This window comes from Schistocerca cancellata, chromosome 4, assembly GCF_023864275.1.
Source record: "Schistocerca cancellata isolate TAMUIC-IGC-003103 chromosome 4, iqSchCanc2.1, whole genome shotgun sequence".
In the NCBI taxonomy this organism is placed as follows: domain Eukaryota; kingdom Metazoa; phylum Arthropoda; class Insecta; order Orthoptera; family Acrididae; genus Schistocerca; species Schistocerca cancellata.
Genome location: NC_064629.1, coordinates 719,182,169 through 719,194,492, shown reverse-complemented (window position 1 = coordinate 719,194,492; position 12,324 = coordinate 719,182,169). Strand labels below are relative to the sequence as shown.

The 12,324-nt window shown below is 40.1% G+C and overlaps 1 protein-coding gene across 1 annotated transcript in view; it reads left to right on the top strand.

The window, feature by feature from the left end:
- LOC126183750 (glycosaminoglycan xylosylkinase) overlaps nt 1-10,972 on the top strand; it is a 128,380-nt gene extending 117,408 nt beyond the window's left edge. Inside the window, exon 9 of the mRNA XM_049925972.1 lies at nt 10,160-10,972. Within this exon, the coding sequence (XP_049781929.1) occupies nt 10,160-10,379 (220 nt within the window). The 3' untranslated portion in view covers nt 10,380-10,972. The remainder of the gene's footprint in view (nt 1-10,159) is intronic.
- The last annotated feature ends 1,352 nt before the right edge of the window (nt 10,973-12,324 follow it).

Sequence of the window (12,324 nt, the reverse complement as noted above, 5' to 3'; positions counted from 1 at the left end):
CGAACAAGCGTACTGTAACCTACTTCCTTTGTTTTCGGATTGCATTTCCTTAGGATTCTTCCAATGAATCTCAGTCTGGCATCTGCTTTACCGACGATCAACTTTATATGATCATTCCATTTTAAATCACTACTAATGCGTACTGCCAGATAATTTATGGAATTAACTGCTTCCAGTTGCTGACCTGCTATTTTGTAGCTAAATGATAAGGGATCTATCTTTCTATGTATTTGCAGCATATTACACTTGTCTACATTGAGATTCAAGTGTCATTCCCTGCACCATGCGTCAATTCACTGCAGATCCTCCTGCATTTCAGTACAATTTTCCATTGCTACAACCTCTCCATACACCACAGCATCATCTGCAAAAAGCCTCAGTGAACTTCCGATGTCATCCACAAGGTCATTTATGTATATTGTGAATAGCAACGGTCCTATGACACTCCCCTGTGGCACACCTGAAATCACTCTTACTTCGGAAGACTTCTCTCCATTGAGAATGACATGCTGCGTCCTGTTATCTAGGAACTCCTCAATGCAATCACACAATTGGTTTGATAGTCCATATGCTCTTACTTTGTTCATTAAACGACTGTGGGGAACTGTATCGAACGCCTTGCGGAAGTCAAGAAACACGGCATCTACCTGTGAACCCGTGTCTATGGCCCTCTGAGTCTCATGGACAAATAGCGCGAGCTGGGTTTCACACGACCGTCTTTTTCGAAACCCATGCTGATTCCTACAGAGTAGATTTCTAGTCTCCAGAAAAGTCATTATACTCTAACATAATACGTGTTCCAAAATTCTGCAACTCATTGACATTAGAGATATAGGTCTATAGTTCTGCACATCTGTTCGACGTCCCTTCTTGAAAACGGGGATGACCAGTGCCCTTTTCCAATCCTTTGGAATGCTACACTCTTCTAGAGACCTACGGTACACCGCTGCAAGAAGGGGGGCAAGTTCCTTCGCGTACTCTGTGTAAAATCGAACTGGTATACCATCAGGTCCAGCGGCCTTTCCTCTTTTGAGCGATTTTAATTGTTTCTCTATCCCTCTGTCGTCTATTTCGATATCTACCATTTTGTCATCTGTGCGACAATCTAGAGAAGGAACTACAGTGCAGTCTTCCTCTGTGAAACAGCTTTGGAAAAAGACATTTAGTATTTCGGCCTTTAGTCTGTCATCCTCTGTTTCAGTACTATTTTGGTCACAGAGTGTCTGGACATTTTTTTTTGATCCACCTACTGCTCTGACATAAGACCAAAATTTCTTAGGATTTTCTGCCAAGTCAGTACATAGAACTTTAATTTCGAATTCATTGAACGCCTCTCGCATAGCCCGTTTGCTGTGAAGTTCCCTTTGCTTCCGCAGCAGTTTTCTAACTCCGTTGTTGTACCACGGTGGCTCTCTTTTCCATCTCTTACGATCTTGCTTGGCACGTACTCATCTAACGCATATTGTACGATGGTTTTGAACTTTGTCCACTGATCCTCAACACTATCTGTACTTGAGACAAAACTTTTGTGTTGAGCCGTCAGGTACTCTGTAATCTGCTTTTTGTCACTTTTGCTAAACAGAAAAATCTTCCTACCTTTTTTAATATTTCTATTTACGGCTGAAATCATCGATGCAGTAACCGCTTTATGATCACTGATTCCCTGTTCTGCGTTAACTGTTTCAAATAGTTCGGGTCTGTTTGTCACCAGAAGGTCTAATATGTTATCGCCACGAGTCGGTTCTCTGTTTAACTGCTCAAGGTAGTTTTCAGATAAAGCACTTAAAAAAATTTCACTGGATTCTTTGTCCCTGCCACCAGTTTTGAATGTTTGAGTCTCCCGGTCTATATCCGGCAAATTAAAATCTCTACCCAGAACTATAACATGGTGGGGAAATCTACTCGAAATATTTTCCAAATTATCCTTCAGGTGCTCAGCCACAACAGCTCCTGAGCCCGGGGGCCTATAGAGACATCCAATTACCATGTCTGAGCCTGCTTTAACCATGACCTTCACCCAAATCATTTCACATTTCGGATCTCCGTCAATTTCCTTAGATACTATTGCACTTCTTATTGCTATAAACACGCCTCCCCCTTCACTGTCCAGCCTGTCTCTGCGGTATACATTCCAATCTGAGTTTAGGATTTCACTACTGCTTATGTCTGGTTTCAGCCAACTTTCTGTCCCTAGTACTATATGGGCGTTGTGACTGTTTATTAATGAGAGCAGTTCTGGGACCTTTCTATAGACGCTCCTGCAGTTTACTATTAGCACATTAATATTGTTATTCCCTGTTGCATTTTGCCTAATCCTACCTTGCTGCGTCTCAGGAGGCGTCTTGTCGGGCCTAGGGAGGGAATTCTCTATCCTAAAAAACCCCCATGTGCACTCCACACGTACTCCGCTACCCTTGTAGCCGCGCCGGCCGCGGTGGTCTAGCGGTTCAGGTGCTCAGTCCGGAACCGTGCGACTACTACGGTCGCAGGTTCGAATCCTGCCTCGGGCGTGGATGTGTGTGATGTCCTTAGGTTAGTTAGGTTTAAGTAGTTCTAAGTTCTAGGGGACTGATGACCACAGATGTTAAGTCCCATAGCGCTCAGAGCCATTTTGAACCTTGTAGCCGCTTCCGGTGTGTAGTGCACGCCTCACCTATTCAGGGGGTCCCTACATTTCTCCACCCAATAGCGGAGGTCGAGAAATTTGCACCCCAGATGTCCGCAGAATCGTCTGAGCCTCTGGTTTAAGCCTTCCACTCTGCTCCAAACCAGAGGACCGCAATCGGTTCTGGGAACGATACTACAAATAGTTAGCTCTGATTCCACCCCGCGAGCGAGGCTTTCCGCCTTCACCAATTCCGCCAACCGCCTGTACGAACTGAGGATGACCTCTGAACCCAGACGGCAGGAGTCAGTGGTGCCGACATGAGCAACAATTTGCAGTCGGGTGCACCCAGTGCTCTCTATCGCCACCGGTAGGGCCTCCTCCACATCTCGGATGAGACCCCCGGCAAGCAGACAGAGTGAACACTGGCGTTCTTCCCTGACCTTTCTGCTATTTCCCTAAGGGGCTCCATCACCCACCTAACGTTGGAGCTCCCAATAACTAATAAACCCCTCCCCCCGTGTGCCTGCTCGGACCTTGCTGAAGGAGCAGCCACATGTCCACTCACAGGCAGAGCGGGCGATGCCACACGGCCAGCCTCCACATTTACCCTGCGCCGCGAATGCCGCTGAACCCGCCACTCCCCTTGGGGAGAGGGTGGCCCAACCACGCCCGGTATCCGCGAAGATGTCTCGACAGCAGGGACAGTGGGTGAAGCATGTAACACCTGGGGTGTACCTTGCGACACACCAGACTCCCCACTGCCACTACACTCCAAGGCAGCAGCCTGAAGACGGCTGACCGCGGCCATCAACATGTTCAGCTGTTTGCGAACAGTGGCCAGCTCCTCCTGCGTCCGTACACAGCAGTCACACATCCTATCCATCCTAAGGAATCAATTTACTGAAGAGAGTTAATCAGTTAATCAACTTTTAACTAGACTGCTAATTCACTAAAGGTGGCTGATTATTGACTAAACTGTGATTGCTAGCCACTTCTTGTAGAAAACAATGAAATTAGCACTACCTGTCTCTGGACTGTATTGAAAACAAACACTACCACTACTGGCACTTCTTCTTCATGTGCCGTCTCCTCTAAGAAGGTTGGCTGTCATCATGGCAATTTCTGATCTTGATTTGGCTGATCTAAGGAGTTCTGACGTTGAGCAGTTGTACCAATTTTTTAAATTGTCAATCCAGGATGTCCGTCTTCTACCCCTCGTTCTCTTATTTGCAATATTTTGTAATTTACTCCCCTAATAACATGGCCTAAATATTGTAGCTTCTTTACTTTAATAGTTTTAATTAATTCTTTTTCCTTTCCCATTCTTCTTAGGACATCTTGATTAGTAATCCTCGACACCCAACTAATTCTAAGTATTCTTCTATATGCCCACATTTCAAAAGCTTCTAAACTGTTCATGTCCTTCTTTTTCAATGTCCACGCTTCCATTCCGTATAGTAATTTTGAGAATACATAGCATCTTAGCAACCTCATTTTTGTGTTTAAACAAATGTCTCTCGAACAGAATGCATGTTTCATCTTATTAAAGATACTTCTGGCCTGTCCTATTCTCGATTTAATTTCTTCTGAGCTTTCAATCTCCTCATTTACAATTGTTCCGAGATATTTAATTTTACGTACTTGATCAACTCTCTCCCTATTGATTGTAAGATTTTCTTGTTGGTGTGTTTTAGATATCACCATGAACTTAGTCTTGCTTACGTTAAGAGTCAAGCCAAATTCTTCACTTTTTTCTGCGACTTTGTCAAGAAGTAATTGTAGATCTTTGAGGTTTCCAGCTAGTAGTGCAGTGTCATCAGCAAACCTAACATTGTTAATGTTTAGCCCATTCACTTTGATGCCAGCTATTTCATCTGATAGAGCTGCCTGGAATATGTCTTCTGAATACATATTAAACAATAAGGGTGAGAGAACGCAACCTTGTCTCACACCCCTCTTTATTTCTATATCATTCGATAACTCATTTTCTACCTTCACGGTTGTGGTTTGATTGTAGTAGAGGTTATATATAATGCGGATGTCTTTCTTATCAAGTGTTTTCTTTTCTAACAATTCTATGAGATGATCATGACGAACTTTGTCAAATGCTTTATTATAATCCAGGAAGCACACATATAGTGGCTGATTAACCTCCATACATCGTTGCGCTAATATGTTCAAAGCAAACAATGCTTCTCTTGTACCGAGGGAACTTCTAAAACCGAATTGTGTTTCACTTATACCTTCTTCTACTTTTTTGTATATTCGTTGGTGTATAACTTTTAGAAATATCTTCAAGGTGTGACTCATTAAGCTTATTGTACGGTGATCATTACAAGTTTTGGCATTAGCCTTTTTGGGTAATATAACAAAGGTAGATGTCAACCAATCCCTAGGAATAATTCCCGAATTATAAATATCATTAAACAGTTGTACAAATATATCTATATGGTCTATTCCTATGAGTTTCAGGATGTCATTTGGTATCTTATCCGGTCCAGGGGCTTTTCCTGTCTTTGATTTGTTGATAACATGTAATATTTCTTCTTTCGATATGCTTGGTCCTCGTTCTCCGATCATGTTATCATAAAATTTTTGATCTTTTCTTGTATCTTCAAATAGTTCTTTGACATATTCTGTCCACCTGTCCAGTTTACCTTTAACATCAGGAATTATTTTGTCATTTTTATCTAACAATAAACTTGTACTTTTCTTTTTATTAAGTCCAGCTAAATCTTTAACTTTTTTGTGTAAGTTGAAACTATCATGTCTTGTTTCATAACTCTCAATTTCAGAGCATTGTTCCTTGTACCATTCTTCTTTTGCTCGCCGTGTTTCTTTTCGTATTTCTGCATGTAATCTTTTATACTCACTTTCATCTCTATTTTTAAGTGTTCTTCTTTGTTCCATCAATTGTAATATCTTCTCTGTCATCCACTTCTTTTTCATGTTGTCGTGTTTGGTCGCCATTGTGTTTTTACATGCATTATTTAATGTGTCTTTTATAAGTTCCCATTTGCCATCAATGTCTTCTGTTTGATTATTCTTTATCCTAACTAATTCCTTATTAATCTCTTCAGAAGTCTTTTGTTTAGTCAAGGGGTCTCTTAGAATAGTTGTATTTATATAGTCCTTCTTTTGTTTCTTTTGTATGGCTTTCAGTTTCACATGGAACTTTGCTACTAAAAAGTTATGATCAGAAAATATATCAGCTCCTGGATATGTTTTCACACCATGAATAGAATTTTTGTACCTCTTGTTTATAAGTATGAAATCGATTTGATTTCTGCAAACTTCTTCATTACAGTCTCTTGGTGATTTCCAAGTGTAAAGTCTTCATTTAGGGAGTTTAAAAAATGTGTTTGTAATAGACAGATTGTTTTCCTGGCAAAATTGTGACAGCAAATCTCCTCTTTCATTTATTGTTCCTAAACCAAAAGGTCCAATAAGATCACCTTCACTTCCTTCACCTATTTTGGCATTAAAATCTCCCATGATGATAATAATGTCTCTGCTTTTTGAGGTTCCTATTGCTTGTGTTAATTCTTCATAAAATTTTCCTATTTCTTCTTGGTCTTTGTCGGCTGTTGGAGCATAGATTTGGATTAAATTAATATTTGTTTGTTTCGTTTGTAAATGTAGACTGATTACTCTATCTGAGATTGGTAAAATGCTTTTGACAGATTTACTAGCATACTCATCTAAAATTATTCCTACCCCATTCCTGTGCTGGCTATCAGAATTTCCCGAGTAATATACTTTCATGTTGTCAATGGTCATTTCTCCTGAGTCAGGCCATCTTGTTTCACTTACACCCAAAATGTTAATTTTTAGGCGTTTCATTTCTTGTATAACATTATTTACTTTGCCTGGTTGGTATAATGATCTTACATTCCAAGTTGCTATTGTTGCATTATTTTTGTATTTACTTGTGGCATTGTTCAAGGCTCTCCCCCCCGGAGATCCGAGTGGGGGAGTTGAAACTCCGGATAATTTGACATTGAACCCTGCCATGATGAGTTTTCCTGGGGATATCCATTGGATCTTTAATGCTGTGGTTTCCCGTTGCCTTCAGCATCCTATGCCGTTGACCACCCTTGGTGATTCTTCCGTCTTTAGGAGTGATTTCTCACTTCAAGGACAAGAGGGTGCCCTTGCTCTACCAGCTCATCCGCCCTTCTAGAAGGTCGTTGACTTAGTAGAGGGTTCTCCTTATCCCGGGAGAAACTCGGTCGCCAGAGCCTCGTTAGCGTAGCAGGGGATACCACGTGCCGGAGAGGTTGACATTTGTGTGGGAGAGGCTATTGGTGACGCATCCCACACCTTACCCCCCACTACTGGCACTATGGTTGACTAAAGGGACTCTCTCTGACTGTATTCAAAACAAACACGAAATCTATGGAATACTATTAATAGCACTCGACAATTAAAGCTTCCTAAAAGCAAAAACACACGGAAGAAGAAGTGACAAGTAAGAAAAATACAGTTAATACTTAAATTAAGGTAGCTCGCTGCACAGCAGACGTGAAGCAGATGGCGTGTTGTGTGAATCGCTAAAAGTCTGAGCTTTCTACTTCGGGTTTTGGCCAGCTCTCAGTCTTGAGAACAATTTGAGCACAAGAAATTTGCTGGAGGGGACTAAATTCAGGACCTTTGTTACAGGTGCTGTGACAATTTACTGATAAAATTTTTGCAGTTGAAGTGTCATTACTCTGGATTTGCTATTGGCTTGTCGATTGGCCAATGTTCATCAGAGTTCCTCAACCTCCTGCCTAGCCTAAAAAAGACCCCATGTGGACTCCGCAAGCAGTCTCCTACCCGAGTAGCTGCTTCATTTCTGTAGTACATCCCTCACCTACCAAGGGGAGTCCTAAAATTGCTCATCCGATAACACATTAGAAATAATGCAGGAAGGAAAATCAATAAATGAAACAGATTACTCTCAATTCTTAGCTGTATGAGAGCCCAGTAGATGGAAGGAATCACAGGTAACACTCAATCTACAAGAAAGGTAGCAGAAGTGATCCACAAAACTACTTTTCATAATCTTGGACATCCATCTATTATAGAATCTTATAACATGTCCTGAGCTCAAACATAATAAGTTATCTCAAATAGACTGACTTCCTCCATGCCAACCAACACTGAATTAGAAAGTATTGGTGAGGCAAAACCCAACTCTACCTTTATTCACATGATATGATGAAAGCCATGGATCATTGCAGTCAGGTAAATGCAGTATTTCTTGACACAGCACCACACCAACATTTTTTAATGAAAATACAGTTGTATGGGCTATCAAACAAAATTTGTAACTGGATTGAGGATTTCTTTGTAGGGAGGACACTGCATGTTATCTTGGATGTAGAGTTATTAACATATGCAAAAGTAACATCATATGTACCCCAGAGAAGTGTGTTGTGCCCAGCTGTTCGTGTTGTATATTCATGACATGACAAACAATAGTAATAGTAACCTCAGGCTTTTTGCATGTGATGCAGTTACTTTCAACAGAGTACTGTGTGAAAAAATCTGCACAAATATTTAATTGGATCTCGATAAGACTTCAAAGTGGTGCAAAAATTGGCAGCTTGCTTTAAATGTTCAAAAATGTAAAGTTCACGAAACGAAAAAAGTAGTATCTTGTTACTACAATATCAGAGGGTCACAGTTGGAAACTTTAGTACCCCTGTCAGTGAACGTCACATTGGGGGCAGATGAGCTGTCATGGGTAGAGCAGTGGAGTAGTTCAGAAACCTGCCATGGATGACACACATGTCGCGTTGTATGGGCAGACCCACTGATGGGAGTGTTTACTTGTGAGTGGCAATAAGCAGAGTAGGCAGTGCTCACATGGAGTTAAACTGCCGTGGACTTCGTTTTTCACTTTGTGCTGAGTGGTGTCGTGTGCTTATTCATTAGCCACCGGCACCACCCACATGCTGAGTATATTGCTGTGCGTGTATTTATGTGGGTTCAGACACTCTGCTTCCCATAGATCAGTTCACACAATGAGTTTGCTACTCTCACAGGGTTCTGTTCCCCAGTTGTTACTGAGCCACCATCGGCCCGTGAATTACCGTCACTGGTAATGTTGAGAAGAGCATTGTCATGCCTTCTGTAGATAATAAAGAAACAATCACGTTAAACAAATACCTTGGTGTAACACTTTGTAGGGATATGAAATGGAATGATGACACAGGCTCAGTCTAAGGTAAAACAGGTGGCAGACTTCAGTTCATTAATAGGGATAATGGGAAAATTCAGTCAATCTACAAAGGAAATTGCTTACAGGACTCTTGTGTGGCCGATCTTAGAATATTATTCAAATGTGTGGTACCAGTGCTAAAATAGAACTATCAGAGGATATTGAACATAGACAAAAAAGATTAGCAGGAATGATAACAGGATTGTTTGACTCATGGAAGAGGGTCACATAGATGTTAAAAACTTGAATTTGGGAAATGCTTGAAGACAGACACAAATTATCCTGTAAAAACTTAGTTTCAAGAACCAGTTCGAAGTGAGGAATCCAGGAATATAATATAGTGCCACGACCTGTCATTCCAATATGGACCACAAAGACAGTATTAGATTAATCAAAGCATGACAGAGGTGTTTAAGCAATAATTCTTCTCATGCTCCATACGCAAATAAAACAGGAAGAAACCTTAATAGTTGTTACAATGAAAAGTACCATTTGCCATGCACTTCAGTGGTTTTAAGAGACACAGCTGTAGATGTAGAACTGAAAGTCACTTGTTATAGTCCTCCATAAAAATGTAAGCTCTGCAGATTTTGCATTAGGGTAAAAGCTGACTTTGCTTTTGGAAATGCCAAAAAGTTGAGTTGCTTTTGCTGTTTTCACTCACTAATGTGTTATGGTATCATGTTCTGGGCAACTTTTTGTTGAGGAAGAATGTGTTTGCTGTACATAGATATGTAATAAGGTTAACATGTGGTGTACACTCTAGAATCTCTTGTAAATCTTTCTTTAAACAGCTGTGCACATTGACAATGGCATTGAGTACTTTTACTTCCTTATAAAGTTTGTGTTCAACAACCACAGTTTGAAAACATAAGTAACATTTGTAAATACAGTACTAGAAGGAAAAATGAATCACATGAGTCCTCATTCAACCTTAATGTTAGGACTGAGGTATTCAGACCTAAAAATCTTCGACCACTTATCCTGTTCTGTGAAGAATTTGAAAGATAATATATTCATTTCAGAAACATACTGAAATTGTGTTTGCTTGACAACTCCCCCAACTCCGTAGAAGAATTTCTGAATGTGGGATGCTGTAGTGTGTGTGTGATTGTGTGTGTGTGTGTGTGTGTGTGTGTGTGTGTGTGTGTAGGGGGAGAGAGAGGGGGGGGGGGAGAGGGAGAGAGAGAGAGAGAGAGAGAGAGAGAGAGAGAATTCATATTTCATTCAAGAAGTTCTGTTACCATGTAGGTTTTATATATTGGATATATTTGACTAACAATTTGTGCAGATTGAAATAATATATATTGTCTAGAAGTTTCTTCTGCTTCTTATTGTTGCAGTATTCGGCAGACAACTTGGGAACGTTTGCGAGTCCTAGCTGGTGGAGCACTGAGTTTTTCCATGGAGAAATTGTTGCAAGGCAGCCAGATAGCACCAGTATTGACAGCTGCTCATTTGCATGCGCTAGATCGCCGCTTGCTTGCAGTATTTGCAGCAGTTGAGATGTGTTTCAACCATGTTGGAGAAGCAGCTGTTCTATGGAATAGCCCTAATGGATGAAGTATCTGTCAATAGCTTCATGCACATTGTCTGTATGTAGTGTTTATGTTCATCTTGCCTGTGTTTGTCGTATAAGCACCACAGAAGAGTTCAGAAATTTGCATCATATGTCTGAAAGCATATAGCTGAAGTTATGGTACCAAAGGAAAGTTTTCTTGTGTTGTTAACACGATAATGATATATTCTGTGTAAGTGATAGATGTAACACTACAGTGATGACACTCCTTCCTCCTTTCTCTTTCTGAGGGTGGAAGTAAGCTATAAGCCAGCCAGTTTGGGTGGGCAGAGATTTTAACAAGAGTCCTTGAGTACATGCAAGAGTCTCATTGAATAGCTATGTACAGTGCTTTTCAAAAAGCTGTGTTTTGTACCATAAGTTTTTTTAACTGATCTGAATAAATAAAGCTAATGAAATTCACAGCTGCTATATCGAGTACTGTACAGAAACAAAGCTTACATTTTGCATCATATTATAAAATTTTTCATGCTATCACCATGTTTCAGAACTAAGCAGATAGGTAAATTTGTCACTTTTGACAAAAAAAAAAAAAAAAATTAAAAAGTGCATAATCCATATAAAATCTTTTGTAGATGCCATTGCAGTGTGGCTCTTATTTCATGTATCCACAAATAACATTTCTGTAAATAAGTGAATTGTTGACATTACAATAGTATGCTCATTGTAATATTGGCATTTATTGATTAGAGTGTATAACTACATATTATGGAAATTAGACCACGTTTGGAATTTACTATTCTTGTGGATATGTAAGGAGAGAAATTTTAAATTTAAATAAAATATGCTGTTTGAAGTGTTTAATTCTGTCCTTTCCTGCTTATGATACCACTTCCTTGTGTTTGTTCAAATCTACATTCACACTATCTGATATAAATCATCTGGATGGGGTGTGTCCACCTTTCACTTTTATGACAGCTTGAACTATGCTGGGGACACTTTCAGTGAAGTGACTGAATGTCTGTGGAGTAATGTTTGCTTATTTCTCCTTAAGAACTGAAACCAGAGAAGGTAGTCTGGTGTCTGGAATGGAGTCAACATTCTAACTCATCCCAAATGTGTTCCGTTGGGTTCAAGTTTGGATTTTGATTCTGGGCAGGCCAGTTCATTTGAGGAATGTTATTTTCCACAAACCATTGCCGTGCAGATGATACCGTATTGCTGAGTACATTGTCATGCTGATGCATATAATCATGATCTCCATACTGTTCCTCTAGTGAACATAGTACACAGTGCTGTAAATAGAACACAATTTATCCTTCCGAATGTAGAATTTTTTTAAATGCAATAAATGAACCACACCCCAACCACAAAAAACACCTTTGTACAATAAGTACATTTTCTCCTCCATTACTGTCATTCCACATGATGCTAGGTAACATTCTCCAGGCATTCACCACACCCAAATCCTTCCATTGGATTGCCATGTGGATAGTATGATTCATCTGTCCTAAACACTTGTTTCCAGTTATTTTCAACCACCCTCCACAATGCTTGATGGTCCCTGTTTGTCAGTTCCTGAGGTGTGCCTGGTCTTGATTTAATTGTGGTCATCCCTTCGCTTTTACATTTCACAATCAAATCACTGACAGTTGACTTTGGGAGATTTATAAGGGTGGAAATGTCCCTGATGGGTTTGTTACTCAGGTGACATCCAATGATTAGTACATATTCAAAGTTACTGAGCTCAACTAATTGATCCATTCTGCTGTTACTACTTCTCTATTGATAACACAGTGTTTGCCACCTTCTTTTATACTGGCACGTCCACTTTTTGAGACATCTAATGATCAATTAAACATCATGTAGTGGTTTGTGGGTACTTGATACTTTTGATCAGATAATGTACACAACTGTTTACTAGAGATTTAGGTAAACTAGTTAGGCATTAATAAATAATTTGTGCAACATGAAAATTAATGAGCTGTC